Below are 23,213 nucleotides of genomic sequence, written 5' to 3' on the forward strand. Positions count from 1 at the left end.
GCCAGGCATGGCTTGAGTCTCCTTTTCAGGACACAACACAATACGTCACTACTCCTGCATAAACACACTGACATGAGGTAACTTCATGCGGGATCAGTGGAGTGCCAAGCGCTCGAGTCCTCTGTCTGGCTGTTTTCTGTCATCTTAGCAGACCATTGCTCTGTTAACGAGCCTTATCTGCAAATCAAACCAAATGCTAATAAGCCCGGGCCTGATTTCAAACGCTTTCCAACCCTGCAGCCTTTTATTGCCTTTCTTTCAGAACCAAGTAGGCAATGTTTGTTTTTATGCAGATTTCCTCTTGTCTCATATGTGGCAGTAGACGGTTGATAAGTGTTTTACAGCTACTGTGTCTCATAGTGAGGGATTGAGTTATTTGTTATGGGTAAATACAAAGTGTTTGGGGTCTGAAGCAAAGGCAGAGTTACACAGAATTTGTGTGTGTGTGTGTGTGTGTGTGTGTGTGTGTGTGTGTGTGTGTGTGTGTGTGTGTGTGTGTGTGTGTGTGTGTGTGTGTGTGCATTTTACACTAACAAAAGATTCCTCTTGACTCAGGTTGATGACCTCATCATCAGCTTCAGGCTTCCACTGTTACTGACTACAGAATTTTTTTTTTTGTCTTCATAGTCATGTTCTCCTTATATTTAAATTCTTACAATTTTAAAGTACTTTATAGATGTGGTTATTTTACATAATATTTTGCCAAAGTATTAATACAAATAGTAAATCATTTCATAGTAAACATTTTATAATACAGTATGCAATAAAATAAAACAGGAAAAATTAAATACAGTAAAACTGCCAGGAATGGTAATAAATAATATAATTTTTAATTCATTAAATTTTAAATTACATTTTCATTTACATTCATTATATTATTTATTATTATAATAAATAGTAAATAAACCTATATACCACATATAATAAACAAAAAAATACAAAACTAATAATAAAATTGAAAACAAAAGGCATTAAAGAGATGCTCCAACTGAAAATGATAATTCTCTCATTATTTACTTACAGACACAAAGATTTTTAGAAAAATAATGCACTTAAATATTGACGCGTACACACAAGTGACCATCACTTCTTAAGGCCAGAACACACCAAGCCGACGGTCGGCCGTCGGGCAGTTCACTCTTAGCCCAGTGATTGCTGAAGTTGCTGGTCAGTCATTAAAACGAGGTAGACAAAGTTATAAATGTGAGAAACTAATGTGTTGTAACTGTTTGTCTAAATTATTCTCTTGAGTGTTGTTTGATTGTGTCATTAAGACTGACCTTGAAAAAAGAAAACAATCTTTCTAGCTAACCTGCAATTATATGTGGATTTATGTGCATGTGCTCTTGTGCTTAATCTCTAACTTCTTTGCTGCAGTGTCATTAATTCTGTTTTCCTCAAAGTTCGAAGGATTTGTTATCACGCCATGACACTTATTTATGGATCAAATAAAGTTTCAACCTAGCAAAAACGGAAGACCTTGACTTTCTCTCCTCACTCCACATTGCCTAACTGCAGATTGAAAATGCAGAATATTTGTATTAGTTTTAGCAGAGTATCAGTGACAGCTGTGTTTGTGTTCAGTGAGAGCTGACCTCAGTAAACTGAACAAACACTCTGAACAGATTCAGTGCTGGCGGAAGGTCTCTTCGTACCTACCACACACTCTAGGATAAATCAGACAAATGCTTTTAAGATCAGTCCAACAAACCCACAGGATAGGCTTTGAGGGAAAAAAGAGGAAAAATCAATAGGGATTACGTTAATAAGCACCAAAAGCAATGAATGACAAATGGGGGAGGATAGAAGTTTATGAGAGGACAGAGAAATTTAGAGAAGGGCAAGATAAGAGAGGAACAGTGTTGGGGTTAATGCATTACAATTAACACAAGTTACATAATAAGATTACTTTTTCTTGTAACTAGTAAAGTAATGCATTGCTTTTAAATTTACAACAAAATATCTGAGTTACTTTTTCAAACAAGTAATGGAATTAACTGTCACCTCTCCTGTCCCCGTGTTGAGATAAATTGGGAGTAAGATGCAGCGGTGTTGTGTGCGCTGTGTAAACATGAAGGTTATTGTAGTTCTAGCCTAAATGTGAGAAAACATTTACTCATCTCACTTGCACAAAAACAGATTCAGTATTCCACAAAATGAATAAGAACCGTGAAATGCAAACTTAGAGTATTACGCAAACCTACTTTATGTACTATACACAAATATACTTTATGTATTTAATCTCACTTTTATTGGTTTACACATTAACCAATGTCTGTGCTGCTGACCTTTGATGATCCAATTTAGCTATACCAATAAGCAAAAATGACTTTAGTTAAACATTACATTTTTGTTTGTTGGTTTGTTTTGTTTTATTGCTGAAGTAAGAGTGTTGAACTTTTTTCACCTGGTTTAATTGAGCTGCACCCTCTATTGTCCAGGTGTGAATTTGCATTTCCTTCAGCCTGAGGATTATTTAGGGAGTAACGCAATATTGTAATGCATTAAGTCGCGGTCACTCTAGACTTTGAACATGCAAAATTTCTTCGGATGCTGTAACAGTCATGATATGACGTCACTGTCTACAGCGTCTTTTTTATAAACACGAATTCAACATATAACTTAAAGTAATACATTCAAAATGTAAAAATATAGAAACTACTCGACTTTACTGCAAAAATATCATTCTTTTAATTCAGCCAAGAGGTCATGCCATGACAAATCGATCTTCTACTGGTCGCACGTGTTCACGTGATGCGAATTCGCAGGTTCACCAAACTTGAACTTTGGAACGCAGCGAAATGCGAAATTTTTTCGTACAAGCTTGCGTTTCCGGTCTGACACATTTGCATGCGTTTGAATGGAAGTCAATGGAACGAAAAGTGCAGTGTGACCGCACCTTTACTTTTAAAAGTAACCCCCAATACTGAAGATGAGTATTAAAATAAATTAAAGTCTAAATTAAAGTTGAATTGACATTAATATGAATGTCATTAGTCAAATCACATATTTGATTAGTGACCTAAAATAGTACTGAATCCTAAATGCTGCTTATTTTATAACATTTAACTTTTTACATAAGAATTTTTTTTTTTAATACAAAGTTGAATTGAAAAATTAACGTAATTTCACAAGTTTGCATATTTGATTAATGGCATAAAATAGTGCTGAACCCTGAATGCTAATTTATTTTAAATCATTATTTTTGTTTTAAAATTTTCCAAAATATTAAAACATGTCCATGTTTAAATAAATAATAAAAGATTTTCGATGTGCTCTCACACTTTTGGACCTCACTGTATGATAGTCCATTTTGAGTTTTCTCATGTGATGATTTTCACCTTTCACAATTGCGGGAAATGGTTTGAGAAAGCATACGTGTGTGCGTGTGAAGGGGGAGGGATATAACAGCTCCATTACACATACACACACATAATGTGGGTGAGTGTGGATCTGTTGGATGCAGAGAGCCCAGACCAAGTGTGAAAAGTGTGAGAAATCCAAGCACTCTGATTGGCTGTTCATCAACTTCACCCTGGAATCTCATGAATAGATTTCTTACACTTGGCGAACATGCCTCACGCCTGAATGCGGGAAATAAACTTTTGTGCAATTGTCATACATTTGCCATTTCTCTTAAAGTGACTAGCCATGAGGTATATCACACAATACGCATACATAAACACACACGCAGATAGACAGCCTGAAATGACTGTAATCCTGCAGCGACAGACCGAGATGTTGAGCCGTCTGTTATGTGAGAACAGAACAATAGCGCGTTAATTACTGCAGCCGCCATCAGCTACATAATCCTGATACCGTACACGTGCCAGACAGCATGGAAACAGCGAGTCTGGAATACACACAAATGCACGTGCAGAGAGAATAGGCTCGAGAGGAAGAGGCCGGATATGGGCCGTATGCAGAGAAAAGCCTCACTGTTTGAATTTGGCAGTGAGTAAAAGAGAGCAGCACACACATGTTTCCTCTTTCAGATTCACTTGTTACACATAAAAACATTTTAACATCCAAATATAAGTGAGTAAAGATCAAGAAAGGCCTAGAAGTATGAGTTTGGCTTGCTGTGGGGGTGATTGGGATATTTTAGGGGGGAGGGGTGTTCAATGCATTACCTCCTCTAGTTCAGTAATCATTTGCAACCCCATTCAGGTCCAAATTCACCCACCCTTCGTCCCCCCTTCCATTCAGATCCCTCTACACCCCCTCATAATGAAAAGAATCAGGGTCATGGTGTGTGTGTGTGTGTGGGTGTGTGTGTGTGTAGACAATGAGGCAGATTGTGTGTGTGTGATCTATATTCCAGTGGTCTAGATTCAGTGGCTGTGTGCTAACACGGCAAGCCGGCTTATCAGTGGGAGACCTGCTCCTTCTGTCTTCCAGCGAAGACCGAGACTGATGCGCACATATGTGAATGACGAATGTATGAACACACATGCCTGGTTGTGTGACAGATGAATTTTATTGCTCAGAGGTTCTTCTTTTTAGAGCTCTGGTGACTTATCTAGATGTTTCTGCTAAAATGTCTTAGGAGAAATGAAAATGAACATATTCAAGACTGTTGACGGGGACTTGTTGTCTTACCTATTTGTTTATGTATTAGAGTAGAAACAAAAACTTTGGGATCTGAGCATTTGAGACTATTGAGATATCTTTGACTCTGGAGACACAGAGCGTTTTTTTTTTTCATAGAAAAAAAAAAATCTGAAATTTTAGCAAAACTCAATTTCGGCTAATTGTGGCCTAGGAGAAACAATTGAGAGATTAAAGAGATCTCATTTGCGATTTCTGTTTCCTATGAGCTTGTATTAGGGAAGAAGCAGGGCGGATACTTCGGATGAGCTGATCATACAGGAGAACTCCTTGGTAACCGAAGCACAGATGAACAGAGGGGCATATACTACACCCCTCCCTCCAAGCCCCAGGGAGTGAGTGTGTGTGTGTAAGGGAGGAGGAGGTGTTTCCCAGGGTTGGGTTGAGGGTGTGTGTATGTGTAGGAGGGGCTCATTGTGGAGGCGATAAGCGTTGATCAAATGGGGAGAGGCACATACTGACTTGTTGGCAAAAGGACACAGGCTTGTCGGCACACTACTCGTCCAGCGCTCCCGTGTACTGGGAGGCCGTGACAATTCTACACAGGGTCCACCTGCCTCGCACACTCTGGAATAATGGTGTTCATCGGGACTTCGCTCAAGTCGGTCATAAAATACTTCAAACGGAAGGGTGAGAATTCTTTGGCCACGTTTTTTTCAGTGCTGATGGAGATCAGACGGGTTTCTAGTTGGTTTTCTGAACTTGTTTAAATAACTGCGATTTATTAATCTCTCAGCTAGTGGTTTATTTTAATTTTTAGGGATTTCATCGAATGTGTCAGATTGTGTGTAGGTCTTAAGTTACAGGTGTTTAAGTTCAGAGTTCATGTAGAGCTGTAAATCTGTATTTCAACATGGACAGATGAGTCATTTCCTGTACACGTAATAGACAAACCTGTCAACACCTTGATGCTGCTTATGATGACCAGAGAATGACCTTGTTATGCACAAAAGTGGTCGTATGCATGTTTTTTTATATCTACACTATTTTCAAATGTTTACGTTAGATATGCACAGTATATTAGTACTTTATTAGTTTAAAATCTCTATTGGTCGACATTTAATGTGCATGCTCAATTGACCCTTCGCAAAGACCCGCCGCCCTTAGTTACTGTTGCTTTGTCCAATAAGCCATGGCGACATTTTTCACATAGAGTGAAAAATACATCGCGGAGTAAAGAGGACATTGACCACGCGTCGACAGACAAGACAAAGCAGGTTACTTATGATATTAAACAAAGTCCCAGCTTTCAAATTGTGTAATTTTTAAAGAAATTCGAACAATAAAAGCCATTTTGTGGCTCTTTAATGTGTCGTGACCATGGTCGTGACAGATCACTGTAGCGCCTCAGTTCAAGCGGCTCGTGAACTGATCATCTCTTCCTAGTTAATTAATAGCATCAAATAAACATGAGAATGAATGTTGTTTCAAACGCAGAAAGATGTCAGTACACACCATTTTTCAAGTTCAAGTCCACCGAGGTTAAACTTCTAACTCCTGACTGCTTTGTCGGATAAAATGGCGGATTCAGCGTTATGATTGGTTAGATCGCTTGTCAATCAAACTCCCGGCGAAGGTTCAATTCGCTACTACTTTTACATTTAAATTACTTAGCCCTCATCTCATTTTCACTTAAAGTTATTCTTTAATAACACTAATATTTTAATAACATTGTTAAATATAATTTTTTAACAGATCCCAAAATTTTGAATTGAATATTACTTTTTAATTTCATTTAATTACTTTTTAATATTTTTTTTTTTTAATTTTTAGATAAAGTAGTATAGATTTTGTTGTATAGAAAATTAGAAATAGTAATATTAAAAAATAAGAAAAAATAGAAAAGAATATTACAACTTTATTAAATATTTGAAGAATATTGTAATATTTAATATTTTAAAATATTTGATTGCCTTAACTGTACTAATCAGAATTTATTATCAACACTTCAACATTTAAATAATGTATATGATGTTTTTAAATAATGTTGATTTGCTCTTGAACCATATACTGGTTGATCTACTAAAACCTGTAGTTCATTACCATAAAATGCCTTAATTAGCTAAATTAAATGGCAAGCCTTAAAAAACATAATCCAATGTTAATAATAATGTTTAATAAATATTTTTGTTTGAGTACGGAGCACAATAAACAAATTAATAAAATGATAATAAATTAAAGTTGTGATTCATTTTTAATTATGATCATTTATCTTCTGAGCTGAAATTTGGTGGATGAGCTCATCCATATTCCAGTGCTACACGTGTTGGTAACTGCAAAGTGTGTGTGTGTGTGTTTTATGTGGGTACGAGCAGGACCAGAGGGATTATGGGAGTTTTGAATAGGCTGATTCTGAGTGCTGAGCTCAGGCTGATGTGGAGATTGATGTTGGGCACAATGCAGGTTTTTGTTCCTGCTGCCGCTCTCCTCACTCCCCAAGAGCACACAGACAGGTTTAATGGGTTGGGGACTGGGCTATCTGGGTGCGAGTGTGTGTGTGTGTGTATTGCCCATTCTAGAATAATCTGATATTTATTGTAGGCACTTCAAAGGGCTTGCTCACTTTTATCTCTCCTACTGAGTACTAAGGTTGTTTAATGCTTTTTGTGCATCTGATTTTGTCGTCCTCTTGTTTGAAATGAACAAAGTGCTTCAGTATCTTTTTTTTGCAGTGATGTGTTCAGGAACTACACTACGTTCCAATTCTATTGAATTCTGTTTGCGTAGATTCCGTGTTGGTCTTGTTATGTGACAGCGTCAGCTGGTTGGTAGATTATTGACCTGTTTAGTTGTCACCATACCAATGAAGCCATGATCACATAACATTTAGGTACTAACCCTAGGCAAAAGCAAAAATTCAATAAAAACTCAATGTTTCCAATATTTCCGACTGTGGACACTTTCTAGGGACACATCTGTGATTCAATTTTTGTTCAAAGTATTTAATAATACACAGCAAAAAGCTAAAGCCCTCTGCACTTTGAAGCTTGATGTTTTGGTTGCACTCACAGACTTTAAGCAGTTCATTTATTTCCTAAACAGAGAGATTCAGCAATGAATCAGTGTCGTTCAGTTTACAAACGACTGTATTTGTAACATGTTTTTCTACAGTACTAAATGCCCTCTGAATCCTCTCATGTGTTTGACTGCTTTGTCCCGCCTGATGTCTGCACATTCACAGATGATACCTTTGAGGAGAAAGTGTATCTTTGAAGCCCAGCACTGGTTTGAACAATAAGTTCAAAGACCCAGTGTTGTGGTTAATAAACAGAGAAAAACCTGGAGAGGGAATGAAAATACATGCTTTCACACTTGGATTGATTGACTTCAGTTCTTCCCCCTGCCCACAGTCTTCATATTGTACTTTTGGATCCAAACAACTGTATTTTAGCATCATCAGTGTCTCTTTTTATTTATTTTGAAATTCAAATTGAAAATGTCTTTTTTTTAAAATGTCTCGCAATGACTTGGCCTGAGTTTATACCTGAAGCTATGCACAGAAGCCCTTGATAGATTAATTTGCAGTCACACATCAGTATGTGTTAGTCTCTCTGAAGAGCGACTAAGAAATCACTTCTATATTGAAAGTCCTGATGCCTCATAAATGAACACAATGACCTCCCGTGGGCTCTGCTTGTCAGTCTGGCAGATATCACATGATGGGCCATCACGGCCTAATGGCCCAGTGCCACCTGTGGACAGAGTTCCTCGCACCTGTGAGAAAACCCCCACCCCTGCTCCTCTACTTTCCCTTCCTCTCACGTTATAACGACCAGCCTGTTGTTTTTGTTTGTTTGCTGTCGGGACAGCTGGGGGTTCCAGCTCCAGGGGTCTTTCCTTCAAGATTCTCCTTTACCTCATGGCCCATTTGCACCTCTGTTGGGTAGTACTGATCTTCCTGTTCACTTTGGGTCACTCATTGGTTCTAGTTTTTAGGGTTCACTCAGTTAAAAGTGTAGCAAAAGTTTAAAACAAAAATGAAAGCCTTTTGGCTCTGTTTTGACTCACTGTGAGTCCACAAATGGACACATTTGGTCTCTATTACTTGCATTTGGTATACATGTTCTTTGCGTTGAGTTCCATGAGTTTTGCTAAAATAAACGGCTGCATTTAGGTAATTTTAAATGTTTATTATGGCATATTAATAATTTTAAGTGTCTTTGTGTTTATTTTTAGCTGTATCTAATCTGGATGAAGAGAAAAAGTGGACTGTGCACTACACGGCTCCATGGCACCAGCAGGAGAACGTCTTTCTGCCAGGCTCCAGACCAGCCTGCGTGGAAGACCTGCACCGCCAGGCCAAAGTTAACTTGAAAACAGCTCTCAGAGGTACGAGCCGCACACCTTTATACACCAGATTCAACTTCAAACCTGCTGCAGTTCTCATGACATCAGCACTGTTATGGGAACAAACACATCGAGCAGCAGGTGAACGTGCCCATGATGTCACTCGTTGTTCTGAAGTTCACACTGGACACCTGTGAAACGGCCTGTTAGTGACATCCTGGGGTCGACTTAACAGTTCAGCTCAGAGCGGTACAGATCAAGGTTCAATTAGCAGATTCTGGCCTGAAAGTTAATTGTAACCCAAGACTGATCTAACAGTGCAGGTGGCTGATGTGAAGCCTGATTAATTATATAGGCACAGGTGTGTAGGTCATATTACTCTAATAGAAACTTCAGGCCTTCAGATGGCAGAGAGGAAGACTAGAGGACATGAGGAAAGGTAGAGCTGTACCATCAAACACTTTTCCCCAATGTTGTTTATACTTCCCACTCACTTGTTATGTCTTTTCTTTTCTGGCAGTCTCTCTTTGATCAGGAAAAAACTCTTAGTGATTAAACACTTATATTCTGCCAAGACAAATAACACTAGGCACATGTAGATCAGAGGAAGTTCACAGGTGTCTTGAATGTTTTTTTATGACAAGTTAAAAAGCGTTTGTAAACCTGCTTGTCTCTTTAAAGTCTTGGCTGACAAATAAGTGTTGAAGGAAACTGTAAAGGATTAGCAAACAGAATAAATAGCGGTTTTGGAGAATTAGAGGAAGACATTTTAACAGTCTGGCTGTTTTTGTCATTTTGCACTTTGTTAAATATTTTTCTATATCAGTTTAATATGCAAAGACAGCCATAAGTAAGCCACTCATTTGATTTCTCCAAAAGTGTAAACACTATGACTCTGTGATGCTATCAAAACGTTGCTCTGTTTGAGCATCTTTTCATCTTTTTTTTTTTTTTTTTTTTTTTGACCAATGGCGGATGAGGGAATAGTTTGGGAAGACTTTGCAAAACAAATCAATATTTTTGCAATTCAGTTTGTTGCCCTTAGTGGCATAGAAATTACACACTTAAGCTATTTAATGGAGTGCATCGCACAGCTGCAGTGCAGTGTCATAAAACCAGGAAATAATGACAGACATGCAGCAGATGAGCTTTTTTTGTCAGCAGAGAGACTACTGGATTCAGCTGACTGAATGACTGAAGGGACTGTGGGATGTGTGCCAAGGGAATGGAGCTGCCATCTGCAACAGTTAGCTTAGAAAGCCAGCATGATGCAGTCTGCAGACTGTCACACACACACACACACACACACACACACACACATACAGAGCAGAACAGGTCTTTTACTCTTTTCTAATCTCTAGTTCTCTCTCATCCAGAATACTTTTCTTGTAAAGGTGCTAAACATAAAATTTAATTGAATTATTTTATTATTAGCTGGATCATACAATTTGCATAATTTGTCATTTTCATAAAGACCCACAAATGGTCTGTTCTCTCTCAAACCACAAGAGGGAGCTAAATAAACACTGTCTGCTTCTATGCTTCAACTCATGTTTGAAAGTTCCTTAGAACTTCTTTTCATCCTGATCTTGATATGTCTGCTCTGTTCCCACAGAATGTGATAAGCTGAGGAAAGATGGTTTCCGCAGCTCACAGTACTACTCACAGGGGCCCACCTTCTCAGGCTCCTCAAACTCGCAACACGAGGATGAGGACATCGAAGGTGATGACGCTGATAAAAAGGTAGGCCTATTTAACAAAATATCAGAGACCACATGTAGACCATATTTAGCTTTTTTTAAATTGTTTTTCTGGTTATTGGTTTTGACTTGATGTTTGAAACAGATTGAATAATCTTTAATAATAAAAAATATATATATATTAAATATAATCATTACCCTTTTTATTATTATTACGCATTTTATATATAGTTTAAAAATACTCTATCCTAGTTCCTACTTTTTTCCTATACTCTTTTTTTTCTGTATAGTTTTTTAAATGTACTAAAACATTTTTGATGCCTGACTTTTTTTCTTTCTTTTTTTTTTCCTTTTTGAAACATTAATTCATGTAGTTATTCAAGGAATTATTTTGTTAGTATATATTTACAGTATTTCCCACCATATTTATTATTGGCCACAAAAGAATGATCTGTTATCAAATCAGATTTGAAAGCTGACTGTGTAGCAGCCTGTAGGAATTGGCTGCCCTCTGCTGGAGAGTGTCTGTCTGCATATGGCTTCTGGGTACTGAATCACAGCCTCCCACATGTGCCTCTGTGGAGTTCCCGCCTCAGTTCTTCAGTATCTCTGCTGGCTTCATTAATGTTGTCAGCCATGTGTGGCCCCATTATGAAAGCTGCTGAACCCCGGGAGACTGACAATCTAATGAAACTATTACTCACAGTGTGTTAAAATAGTTATATTTATATAGATATTGCATTCTAGATAGCGGCTGTTTAGCGTATAAGCATTGAAAACAAGTTTTCAAAGAAAAGGGCTTTTACTGAATTAATTCGATAGGACAATCATAAACGTTTTAGCAAGAAATCATGCGGTTTTGTTTATAGCACAGCATACCCTTGCCCTCATTCTCCCTCGTTTCTTTATTGCTCCTCATCACACTGCGTTCAGGGGCCCTGGAAAGGTCAGACCCAGTAAAAGCAAAGATTCGGGGGTCCTTTTGTCCTCCTTCTGCCCCTGGCCCACCCTAAGGGATCCCATGCCCTTTTAACCTCCTTCACCACCCTAGACCTGCTTTCCCAGCCCACTGGAATGAGGATAACTCGGGTTACAGTGCTGGACTCTGTTCCTCTTTCTTTTTAATTTCTTTTCTTTTCTTGTTATTTCTTTCTCTTGCTTTTTGTTATATCATTGAAAAGCAATTTTTCTTTTCAAGATGTTATTTCCATGGCTAAAGATCATGAAACATAAAAATTCTTTGCTGCTTGTAAAAGTTTTTGGTGCTTTGTTTTATTTTTGGTTTAAAATGTATAGAAAAAGGAAATAATATTCATTCAATTATTTTATTGGAGCAAGCTAAAGTAACAATATTCAAACAATAGATTAAACAATATTGAAGGTTTAATCAAGGCAAGCATAACATTGGAATACATTTGTTTATGGTTTAATGGACAGTTTATAACAATTTAAAGAGCTCTGGGGTTACAAAGAAAAAATACTGGAGAAAGTTTATTATTTTAAGGAGAACAAAGTATTCTTACATTGTCTTTTTATGTGCATATCAAGGTTAGCTGTCATTCAAGCATATTTAATAATACATATTAACTGCTGTTCCATTGTAGAATTGGTCATTAAAATGTGATGTATTCTTCATACTCTTTATTGTACACTGAAAGTCATTCCACTCTGACTGAGGCAGGACAGCTAATAACATGTTGAATCATAAAACAAGACCTCAGGCAGCTGTGAATAGGTTTTTGGCTATTGTCAGTGACCTGGATGGATAATTAAATGTATTGTAGTGATTTAACTACAGTTGGTTTGTTTGGGAGGCTGAGGGAGGCCCAGGTGTTGGATTGAAACTTCAGATGGTCCTCTTGTAACTCTGCAAACAGCGTTCTCATTTCAGAATCACAATGCATGAGCAGAGTTTTAACGCCTCACTGGTTTCCCCCCTCTCTCTGCTCCCTTTCTCTATTCTTTCTCTGAGTTTCTCAGTATGTTTGTGTGTGTGTGTGTGGTTTGATAGTCAGTTGCCTGTGAAGCCACTCTGTACACTCCTGAAGCTCCAATAAGTTGGTGCACACAACCCTTAACCCTTGACTAAATCTAAAGAGAAATAAGGGGTGTAGGAGCTCTTAGTCTGGATATTAACTCCTAGTCTCAAAAATTTCGTTTTTTCTGTTGACTTTTCTCTATAAGCCCCCGTAGTCATGAAACTCACTGCATTTTCACCTCTTTTTAGTCCACAGCATCTTCAGGAGAGGAAGAGAAAGACTCCTGCCAAATGAGAGCACAAAATTCCACACAGGAGGAGGGGGTTGAGGTTGATGGACAAATGTCACGGTCTAAAGCCCCGCCCCTGCCCACTCCAGAAGAGAAGATGAGGCAGCAGGCTCAGGCTGTTCTCACGGATATTGTCCCCATCGATGTCACAGGTAGAAAATATATCCCATCAGCTGTTAGTCAAACATGCCAGCACTGCAGAAACGTTAAAAAAAAAGTGTCACTTCTATGTTGTGTCTCCAATCAGTCTACAATTCATATAGTCGGTCTGTGTTTCGTTACATTACTTTCATGTGGATCTTTCGTCAAAATCAGTAAAATCTTAGAATTTGTAAACGGAATTTATTTGTAATTCCTCTTAATTTATTCCTAACTGATTTGTCTGTACCTAACATTTGAGCACTGCATGCATGATCACTACATATTGCCTGTTCTTGATGTATAACCACATGAATAGATCTAACATGAACATGTCTGAGGGCATTAAGAGTTCTCATATTAACAGTTCTGTCATTTCCTTCTATCTCTTTGACCTTTGAGAGTTATCTGTTTGGGCGTTCAGTCTCCCTGCCAATGCACATATTCAGCTGTGCATCACTATGAACACACAGACACCTTATCCAAAAGAACAGTCTTTCCTACTTGTCTTCTTCACACAGAATAAGCTCTGTATGTCCAATCCCTTCAAAAAATTCTGAACTTCACTATGACTCAGGAAGAAGCTGTATTAGACTTTAAAGCTCACACAAATACACACCACACACTAATTCAGTCTGTCAGCTCTGTGACTTAGTCAGGCATCCCAGCGTGCTGAGGCTTAGTCAACAGTGCCCAGTCTCTGGGGTTCCCTTGCTTTTGCAGTGCTACAGCACATCTTGCAGCGCAAAAGAGCTTTTGTATAAAATACTGTTTCTAATGTTATGTTTCAAACCAGGGTTTCCTCTTTATATACTTCGTATAGAGTAAGAACTTTGTATTTAGATCTAGAATTTCCCCTAGTGTACAACAGATCAGAGAGATCAGAGAACTAACTAACCACCATACTGCCATGCAAAGGCAAACAAAGTACATGCATACATTGTCAAAACTAAATTACTCAAATCAGTCATAACGCCCAATTTTAAGGTTTATTATTTGAATAAGATAGGGTTTTTAAGAGCTGTTTCTTGAACTCCTTTATTTTGTCCTCCCAACATATTTACGTTACATTACTTACATTCTTGAGACAGACACGCTTAAACATGAAAGGAGTGTTGATATGTATGCAGTTTTGTCTTTGTCAAATTTTGGTCTGGTTTTCACATTATTTTGCTTATGCAGAATGTGTGTGGCTCTGCATGAAAGTTTAATGGTACAGTATGCGTGTGTGCTCTGCATGTGTGATGCATGTATGTTACTAACTGGCCCTTTTGCCTGTCTGCCCTCGTCAACTGGTCTCCAGGGGAGACGTTTGACAGGCAGGCCAGCATCCGCCGCTCCCTAATAAACACTGACACTCTGGTCCGCCGGCCCAAGAAGGTTAAGCGAAGAAAGACTATTTCAGGGGTGCCTGACAGCGTCCAACAGGAACTAGGTATGGTATGGCTTTGCCAGCTATCTGTGTTGCTGCTCCTGCCTCGCCTGTTTCCATTTAGATGGCTGTGTAGTCATCTTCATGTAGTACTGTAGTTGTCATGACCATATAATGTAGTTTGTCATGACCCTGCCTTTTATTCCCATCTCAATGCATTTTCTGTGCATTGATTTTAGAAGTCTTAGGATCATCCTAATCTCTTTGATTTCCCAATTCGAAATTAATTAAATTCCGATTTAAAATTACTGTCTCATAAGTTTATATTCAAATCATCTATTAATTTGCTAATCATCTCTCGTGGCATAAATGGGGATTTCTTGCATGCTTTCTCTCAGCGCTCTGTTATATAATCTCAGCATCCAACAGCTGCATCCCGCATTCCATTTCCCAACACTCCCCTGGGTAACTGTCCCTGATTCTATTTAGTTTGCTTCCTGTTAATGTATGGGAGTGCTCATATTTGGAGCCGTTGTTGAAGATGGCATTCCACATTTTGCTTTGCAGCCAACTGATGCTACTGCATAATCCACTATCCAGATTCTTCTGGCAAAACACTTCATATTTTATCAGGAGAGTAATGGAGGGGGAGGGGGAGGTAAAATAGATGTAGTAGAAGAAAAAAAATTGTGCAGATAGTCCACGTTGGATATGTGGGTTTTTTTTGTGTGTGTGTGTGCGTGTGTGCTATGGGGAAGTATATCAGCAAGTTTCATTTAATTTTCAATAACGCTAACATACTGTTAAAATGCCATATCTGTTTCCACACATGCCAGATTATGGGGATTGTGGAAAGGGCATTCTGTATCACTCTTTGTATTTGCTATTTGTAGATATGCTTTTAATGAGCCCTTCTTTACTAGAACAGATGGGTGTGGGGGAGAAATAGAGTGTCAAGCTCTTTAAAGATGTTTTGCTGATAGCGATGCACAATAAATCTGCATTAAGTCCCATTCTGTTGTTTATACATGCAGGGGTGAGGGCTAACTTTGTGCACCAGTGTCATATCCCTGGCTCTAAAACTTAAGCTGATCTGATAGAAATGCTTTTAAGACAAGTCTCTGTCTGGCAGTTAGAATGTCACTCTTGTATGGTAATTTATTCTCTAACATTGAGCATGACATTAAGAAGATGCAAGGTTGCACACTGCTGGGTGTGTATGATTGTAACAGGAGGCATAATACATTAACAGCCTATGGTTTTCAACTAAACTCTAGAAATGTGTTTGCATGCATAAATGAATAAGCCCATAAAGATGTGTGGTTTGTGTGAGAGAGTGCTGTAAGTACTGCTAGACCATCTGCCTGTCTTCCTTTTGAGCACCGGCTTACTAAGACCATTGACTCTCAGTGACTCTTGCAAACTCTCAGTGACACTCAGGAATGGACAATATTTTTGGTGCCAGCCATTAAGTTATCAACCTTAATAAAAGTTTCCAGAAGTCATCAACGTGCCACATGTGGCTCTAGATAATCAAATTAATTAGCTCTCAATAGAGAGAGCTAATCTGATTGGCAGCTGATGTCACAAAGAGATGAAGGGGAGAGAAGCAGAGAAACAAGCAGCTGTAGTATTTGTCATAATTGTCTCCTTTATTTTTTTCCCTTTGCAGCGGCTAAGGGGCGTGGAGGAGAGCTTCGGCCACAGTCCATGTTTATCCCTGGACAGTATTCAACACTTGGGCGAGTCATGAATAGGAATTCAACTCTCCATCGATCTATAACAAAAGATTCTGGCTGCCAGACTGAGGAGGTGAAAATTGTCCCACCCTCTGTGAGGAGAATACGAGCTCAGAAGGGTCAAGGAATTGCTGCTCAAATGGCTGGCATCTCCACTTCTGCCACAAACATCTCTTCTGTTTATGATGGGAGCTCACCTGGAAGTTCTGTTGTAGTAATGGCACCACAGTTTGGCAATGATATCCAACGTTTTCACAGCTTGCCACGAGGTGCACGGGTGTCACTAAATGCAGATCCCCTTTACAGTAGCACCCCTTTTAGGCAAGAAGACTCCGCTGCAAAAGCACCTCAGCAGATTGGAAAATTACAAGTAGATGATACTGTGGTGCACATGAGGAATGCCCCCAGGGTATGTACCCAAGCCCGGCCAAAATCTCAGGAGGTGAGAGGTACTCAGAAGGAGTGGGGATCTGTCTCAGGTCCAGCCTGTGTAGTTTCTCCACATGCAACCTACTCAACCTCGCTTATACCTAATGCTACTCTGTCATGTTCTGCTGAGGTTATTGCACTTCACACCACATCGAGCCCAGGCCAGAGCCCACTTGCTGGGTCACCATACACTAGAGCTAGACCTCTTAGCATGGTCTCAGCTGTCAATAGTGAGAGCACTAGTAGTGTAGGCACAGGATCGCACACACCAGAAGCAGGCATGAAGGATACCTGTAGTGAGACTGGCCAGTCAGATAGCAGTTTGCACAGCCACAGCACCATTGCTGCAGGAACATTGTCTTCAGACGAGCAATGGATTTATGACACTCCTGAGAATGTCTTGCCCAGAAGGACACTGACTTCCAGCTGCTCAACACCCATAAATAACCTCTATAGTAGCCTTGAACGCTCCTCAAAAGGTACAGACTCTAGTTCACTCTACTCTATGGACAATGATGGCTACTACACATCCATGCATCTGGATTCAGGCCTTAGGTCAAGGAGCCAGGGTAGTGGCCATGGTCATGGTATAGGAGGAAGAGCAGCAAGACACAGTATGTATGAGTGCCTGGGTCAGCAAGAAGACAGAACCAGCTTGTACAGTGACCACTCACTGTCACGTTCCATCTCTCTACGCAAACCTAAGAAACCACCTCTTCCACCAGCACGCACAGACTCTCTACGACGAAAGCCTAAGAAAACCAGCTCCCCCACTGCCAATAATGTAGGGTCAGATATTAGCAATGGTTCTCTTCTCAATGAGTCACTGATTGCCACGCTCCAACAGTCACTTCAGAATGGGCTGAAAGGCAAAGGGTCCTCCACCTCACCATCTCACAGTCCTTGTAGCGACTATGAGGACCCCTGGATGCTTCGTCCCAGGAGCCAGAGCAGCATCAGTGCAGGCAGCAGTGGTGTATCAGCAGCAGGGATGGCTCATGTGTACTCCATCTGTCATGTCACACCTTCTCATAGTGATACTAGTAGCCTCCGTTCTGATTATGCAGACTCTTGGGGCTACTACATGGATTATCCTCGTCCATCTGGAGATCAAACACAGTCACCATGCACCAATTCATTTTCTGCTGGACAAGTGGGTGAGATTGGAAATGGAAGAGGCCTCCACAATGGTAACCAGGCTACTCTTCCTCCTGCTCAGGAAGGAAATGTGAAGCCCAGAACAGGCACCTCATCGCCAGACAGGGTACATCGGTTGACTTCTCCATCAAGTGGATACTCAAGTCAATCTAATACTCCAACAGCTGGCACTCCTGTCCCCTCATTTATGAGATGCATGTCCCCATCAGGCAGCAAACCCAAACCCAGAGTGCCTGAAAGAAAGTCATCCTTGCTCTCATCTGTATCCATATCCTCTTCTTCCACTTCTCTTTCCTCTAACACCTCTGATTCCAACAGGAACAATATTCCTCCTCCACCTCCTCTTCCAGCTGCACCTGTGGCTCTTGTATCTTTCAATCCTCCATCCTTTCCTCCTCCCCTTGCGCCCTCCAGCCCTGTGTGCACTGCAGATGAGAAGTTTCCTCCTCCGCCACCTGCTTTACCCACCACCCCCCATCAACAAGCATCCATGTGCCCTACTTACATCAATTCTTCCCCTGAATTTCCACCTCCTCCACCTCCAGAAGTGTTGACAGACCCTGCCTTGTCGGGCCTTAATAATTCTTTCAGCCCTCCACCTCCACCACCACCACTGCCTGCTTGTTCCACCATCCCTGCTTATTCTCTATCCCAAAATCAACTCCTACCCAGTATGACACCACCTACACCTTCTTCTGCTTGCTTGAAGGAAATTAAGGGTAGCCTAAAACCAGTGAACTCAGAAAAGAGACCAGTGTCACCTCACTCTGAGCAGCCTAGTAAGGTTGGCATGCCTCTGATCACCCCATTTGCTCTGCAGAGTGTGCAACTTCGGCCAGCAAAGCGGCCAGAAAACAATGAAGTTAGCCAGTTGGCCAGACCTCAAACACCAGAGAAACCTCAAAAACCAGGGAATCCCACAGTTCCTCAGGTTTCTTCAATACCTTCAAATTTAAGGCCATCATCTCCAGAGAAAAAACTCTCCATCCAGCATAGCCAGGATAGCCATATTGAAGCACAACCTGACTGTGATGTAAAATCACATTCTGAACCAACATCCTGCCTTACAAATGGGTCCATAGATCTTGGCAAGGTTAAGGCTACAGCTGAAGTAGATGGTCTAGATACTGCCCTCTCATCACCTGCAGAAGCACCACAAAACACTACACCCAAGAAAAAGCCTCCTCTGGTTTCCAAAAAGCCCACGTTTTCTCTCACCTTTTCTTCAGTGGATCATGTCAGTGATTTGCTGAGTGCTCAGAATGACGTTTGCATCTCTAAGTCTACACCTGAAGGTCTGGACCCCACACCTGTGCCAGAACAGGAAGAGACAACTGAGAAGGATAGCATTGGTATTTCTGCACCTTCTGAGGAGATAAGATACATTTCTCCCACAAATTGTGAAGCTCAGGAGTCCTCACAGACTTCTGGTACCATCATTCTTGATGCAGACATGGGTACCATTGAAGCAAAGAATGAAGAAGAGGGAGATGATGATGATGATGATGATGATGATGATGATGATGATGTAACCAGCAGTACAGGATCTTTTGGATCTAAAGATGATGAAAGTGGTGAGTTAGATTTTCCTAATTTTACTCTGTGGAGATCATTTATAAAACTGGGTGACACAAAATCATACAATTTTAAATACTCTGGCCTTTTTAAAGAGTCAGAGGCACTATTGGATGACATATGTGATCTCAAGCTTTAAATTACATAAAGATAGATGATAGGAACAAGGTGATGCACATTAGCCCTTCAGCTTGTATTAAAACAGCATTGTAAAGAAAAACTTGTGTATAAGTTTTTATGCATTTAAGGCAAGAGGTGGCTCACCTCTAACATGAGTGTATCAGGGCTTAGAATGGGACAGCACTCAAGCAGCCCTTTGGATTTAGTACTACTTTAGTTTTACTTCTCTTTGTCTCTTTCCCCAAGTCTTTCACTTTATTCATTCAGCCTCTCCTCCCCTTTCACCATCTGTCCCTTTGACTTCTGATTCTTTCAGCCTTTTCTCACTCTCTCCTGTTTTACCACTCTCTCATATCCTTCTGTTTTGTATTGTTTCATTTATAGATTCTCTAACCAGTTTTGAATGCATGTAACACAACTTTATAATATTTCCAAAAAATCATGTAAATAAGGAAATGAGCAGATAAATTAAGTTACAGGTAATAAAAATAAATAAATGTAAAATAAATATTAAATATTAAATTATTGAAGTAATGAATATTAAGGGTACTGACAGCAACTATACACAGACAACTCTTGAATATGGTAATTAAAGCAATGGCTATTTAATGAGGATGTGCAGCTTACATATTGAGACTTTTATAGTTGTTTCTCTTAAATTTTAAATAAAACTATTACAGCATGTAGCTAAAGAGAAAACGTGCATCTCTCTCAACGTCACAGTGTCCACAGACTCTCCTCCTCACACTTCTAGTCATGGTCAGGATAGAATGGGACAGCATTTCTTAGGGAAAGCCGTTTAAACGGGATGGGGTGGGGGGTGGAGCTGACTGTGGGTAGAGGAGGAGAGAAGTGAGGGAGGGGTATGGAGAGAGCGCGTAACGTGAGATCACCCTCAGTGTCTCAGGCAAGTGCAGATGTGAGATGAGAGGAGAGCAGAGCAGTGCAACTGAACTCTGGAAAGGTGGATACGACCATAACAATGTAAGATAATATTAAACATACAGTTTTTTTTAATGTCTTTATGTGTTATTTTTGAAGAGTGTGACATATATGTGTGTCCTTGGATTTATTGATGGCTATAGGATGTCTCGGTACTTATATGAAATGTAGGATTTTGGTTGACTGTTTTTAAAATCTGATGTTTTCTGATATTTTATATAAAACTATTCAAGCTCTGCCAGTATTTATCTGCATAGGTTTTCCTCTCTACGTTTTGAATGTTTTCTTTAGACAAGTTTGACAACATGCCAATGCATTTTGACATGACATAATATTGAGTTCTAGAATGACAGTATCTGTTTGTCAGCTGGGTCCTGCTTGCAGTGTGTTCATTTATTTTCATGTCATTAGACTCTGCCTTTGAAGTTTTATTATCATCATTACACTTATGGATTTGGCAGATGCTTTTATACAAATTGACGTGTATCGCATTACAATCAAACACATGACCTTGGTGATGGAAGCGCAATGCTTATAACAACACTATGCAATTTATTTATATTATTATTGTATGAGTTTAATATATGTATGTTCTACCAGGAGAGGTGTTTGAGTCCAGCACATTGGACGTTGCTCAATCTCCCAGCATCAACGGTGACAGCTGTGGGGACATGGTGACCCCCACTCGGCCCCGCACCACAGAGGACCTGTTTGCTGCCATTCACAGGTAAATTCCCAAATACTTTGCAGGTATCCCTTTTCCAGTCTCATCTACTTGCTTTCCACTCCATCCTTCCCACCTCCCATAAACCTCATTCATAACTTTAAAGTGGGCTGTCCTATCCAATCACAGATACATTCATCAAAGATAGAGTGTGGAAGGAAAGCAGCCTGTAAAGAGTAGGGCTTCTGTGGTCTCTGTGTGTCAGATTGAGAAATGCCCCAGGCTGATGCATTACTCCACTAGATGCTCATGTACAGTTTGGCTGTGTAAAAAAAACATGCACTCTCTTCTAATTCTGACTTAAAGCCTTACTGCAGTTCTTCACGTGAAAATGCACCTCTGTTGCATACCATATGGGGCATTATTTAAAATTCATTCATGTTGTTGTGTCTTTGTTCACACAGCCGTATTATGAATGCAGGCTCTTCCATAGTCACGTGTAATGGGCAGGTTTTTGAAGTTCTTTAGCACGTCACACAATTTCATTCGAGAGGATTTGGTTTCCTCTGCTACAGTGTGTGTGTGTGTGTGTGTGTGCACAGCTTTGCTCTTCCTTATGCTCTGGTCCGCTGCAATCTCACACATATATTAGAGCAAAAGATATCCTTGAAATGGAAGACCAGTTTAGATGTAGTGTGACAGTGCACCAGATGCTATATGTGCTCAGTAAATCCTGCGGTTTGCCCGGTGCCTTTCTCAAAGCGCTGAGCTTTAGATGAATCAAATAAAAAAAGCTGGAGTGAAAGCTAGATTGCAACCAGTGTTTACAGCATTTGTCTCAAATTTGACCTACTGTGTTTTGAAGGACTTCACTGCAAAAATCAGTATTTAATCTGTATTTTTTGTTTTAAAAAATAGTTTTTAGTTTAAACATGCTTAATTTACTTGGAAAAACAAAATTACATATTATAGAACAAAATGATCAATAGTATGTGGAAAGCCTCCTCCTGATTAAAGAGTTTGCATATTGCACAATCCAATGTTACAGCACACATGACACTATTTTGTTGCAACAGTTTTGGGAGGGTCTTTATCCGTTCCAGAATGACAATGTCTCTTGCACACAAAGCAAAGTCCATAATGAAGTAGTTTATGGAGTCTGAACTGGAAGAACTTGCCTGGTTGGGTGATTGGGCCTGGCTCACTGTCGGTGTTCCCATTCATCCCAAAGATGTTCCGCGTGGTTCAGGTCCACACCAGACTTGGTCAATCATTTCTTCATGAACCTTGCTCTGTGACACGAGTCATGCTGGAGGAAAAAGAGGCCCTCCCCAAATTATTGCAAGATAAATTGCTCAAAATAAGTGTATTATTTAACCTCTGCAAATTGTTTTTTGTCTGTTTTATGCGTAAACCTCAGAAATGAAGCATAGAATTAATCCTACTTTCTAATTTTAAAAATAAAATCTTAAATTTGAAAAATAACATTTTATTATTTTTAGATATTTTTAAAGAGCGTTTTTAACATTTAAATGGGGTTTTTCAATAGAAATATATTTTCGATATTGTATCTCTGACACTTCAATTCTTGCTTCCACATCCTTTGTCATTTTCCCACCACTCTGTCATATCTGTCATTCTCTTCCTCCTTGGTCTTTCCTGATCTCTCCCATCCTCCCTTTCCTTCTCTTTCGTTCAGCCTGGACCAGTTGAACACGAACACCCCCCAACATACGAGGTGCGGTCTGGCAAGTAATTAGCTGTTGGCGTATTCCTCCCGTGGCGATGCTAGGGTGGGATTAGCTCTATAATCTCCCAGCGCATCTCAGACGTGGGATGAATTTCTGCTCCATCCCGCAGATAATCCCACGCTCCCTAATCTGCAGCATTTATGCCATGCTAATGAATTTGATTTGATCCTGGACACAAATGCTAGCTTTCATTGACCCAAGGTCCCCCTACTGGTGGGGTTAATGAACAGCCCACTGGGTTAAAATGATGCTGGGCATTTTGCCCAGTTTGCTTTGTTGATTAGGCTTCCATTATGTCTGCACTTCCATAAAGTTGCAATGCTTGCAGTATTCCTCTTTGGTTTGGCTTTTAAAGGACTGAATTTGTATTAAACAAACCCCCCTCCCCCCCCCCCCCACACTCCTGCTATTTATATCCTGCATTAAGATATTCCTGCTTTTCCAATTTTGCAGTAAAGT

General features: G+C 39.8%; 1 protein-coding gene across 9 annotated transcripts in view; it reads left to right on the plus strand.

Annotated features, from left to right (window-relative positions):
• The window catches only part of nhsl1b (NHS-like 1b), a 115,151-nt gene that overhangs the window by 89,232 nt on the left and 2,706 nt on the right, over positions 1 to 23,213 (plus strand). For 3 of the 9 annotated variants that reach the window (XM_048206829.1, XM_048206831.1, XM_048206834.1), the window contains exons 2-8: positions 8,788 to 8,940; positions 10,514 to 10,641; positions 12,826 to 13,018; positions 14,308 to 14,439; positions 16,049 to 19,276; positions 20,940 to 21,066; positions 22,703 to 22,741. In XM_048206829.1, coding sequence (XP_048062786.1) covers positions 8,788 to 8,940; positions 10,514 to 10,641; positions 12,826 to 13,018; positions 14,308 to 14,439; positions 16,049 to 19,276; positions 20,940 to 21,066; positions 22,703 to 22,741 — 4,000 coding nt within the window. Of the gene's footprint in view, positions 1 to 4,680; positions 5,242 to 8,787; positions 8,941 to 10,513; positions 10,642 to 12,825; positions 13,019 to 14,307; positions 14,440 to 16,048; positions 19,277 to 20,939; positions 21,067 to 22,702; positions 22,742 to 23,213 lie in introns of those variants that run through there. The other 6 variants (XM_048206830.1, XM_048206837.1, XM_048206835.1 and 3 more) reach the window with 5 other exon arrangements.

The sequence above is a fragment of the Megalobrama amblycephala genome, linkage group LG11, assembly GCF_018812025.1.
Source record: "Megalobrama amblycephala isolate DHTTF-2021 linkage group LG11, ASM1881202v1, whole genome shotgun sequence".
Classification (NCBI taxonomy): domain Eukaryota; kingdom Metazoa; phylum Chordata; class Actinopteri; order Cypriniformes; family Xenocyprididae; genus Megalobrama; species Megalobrama amblycephala.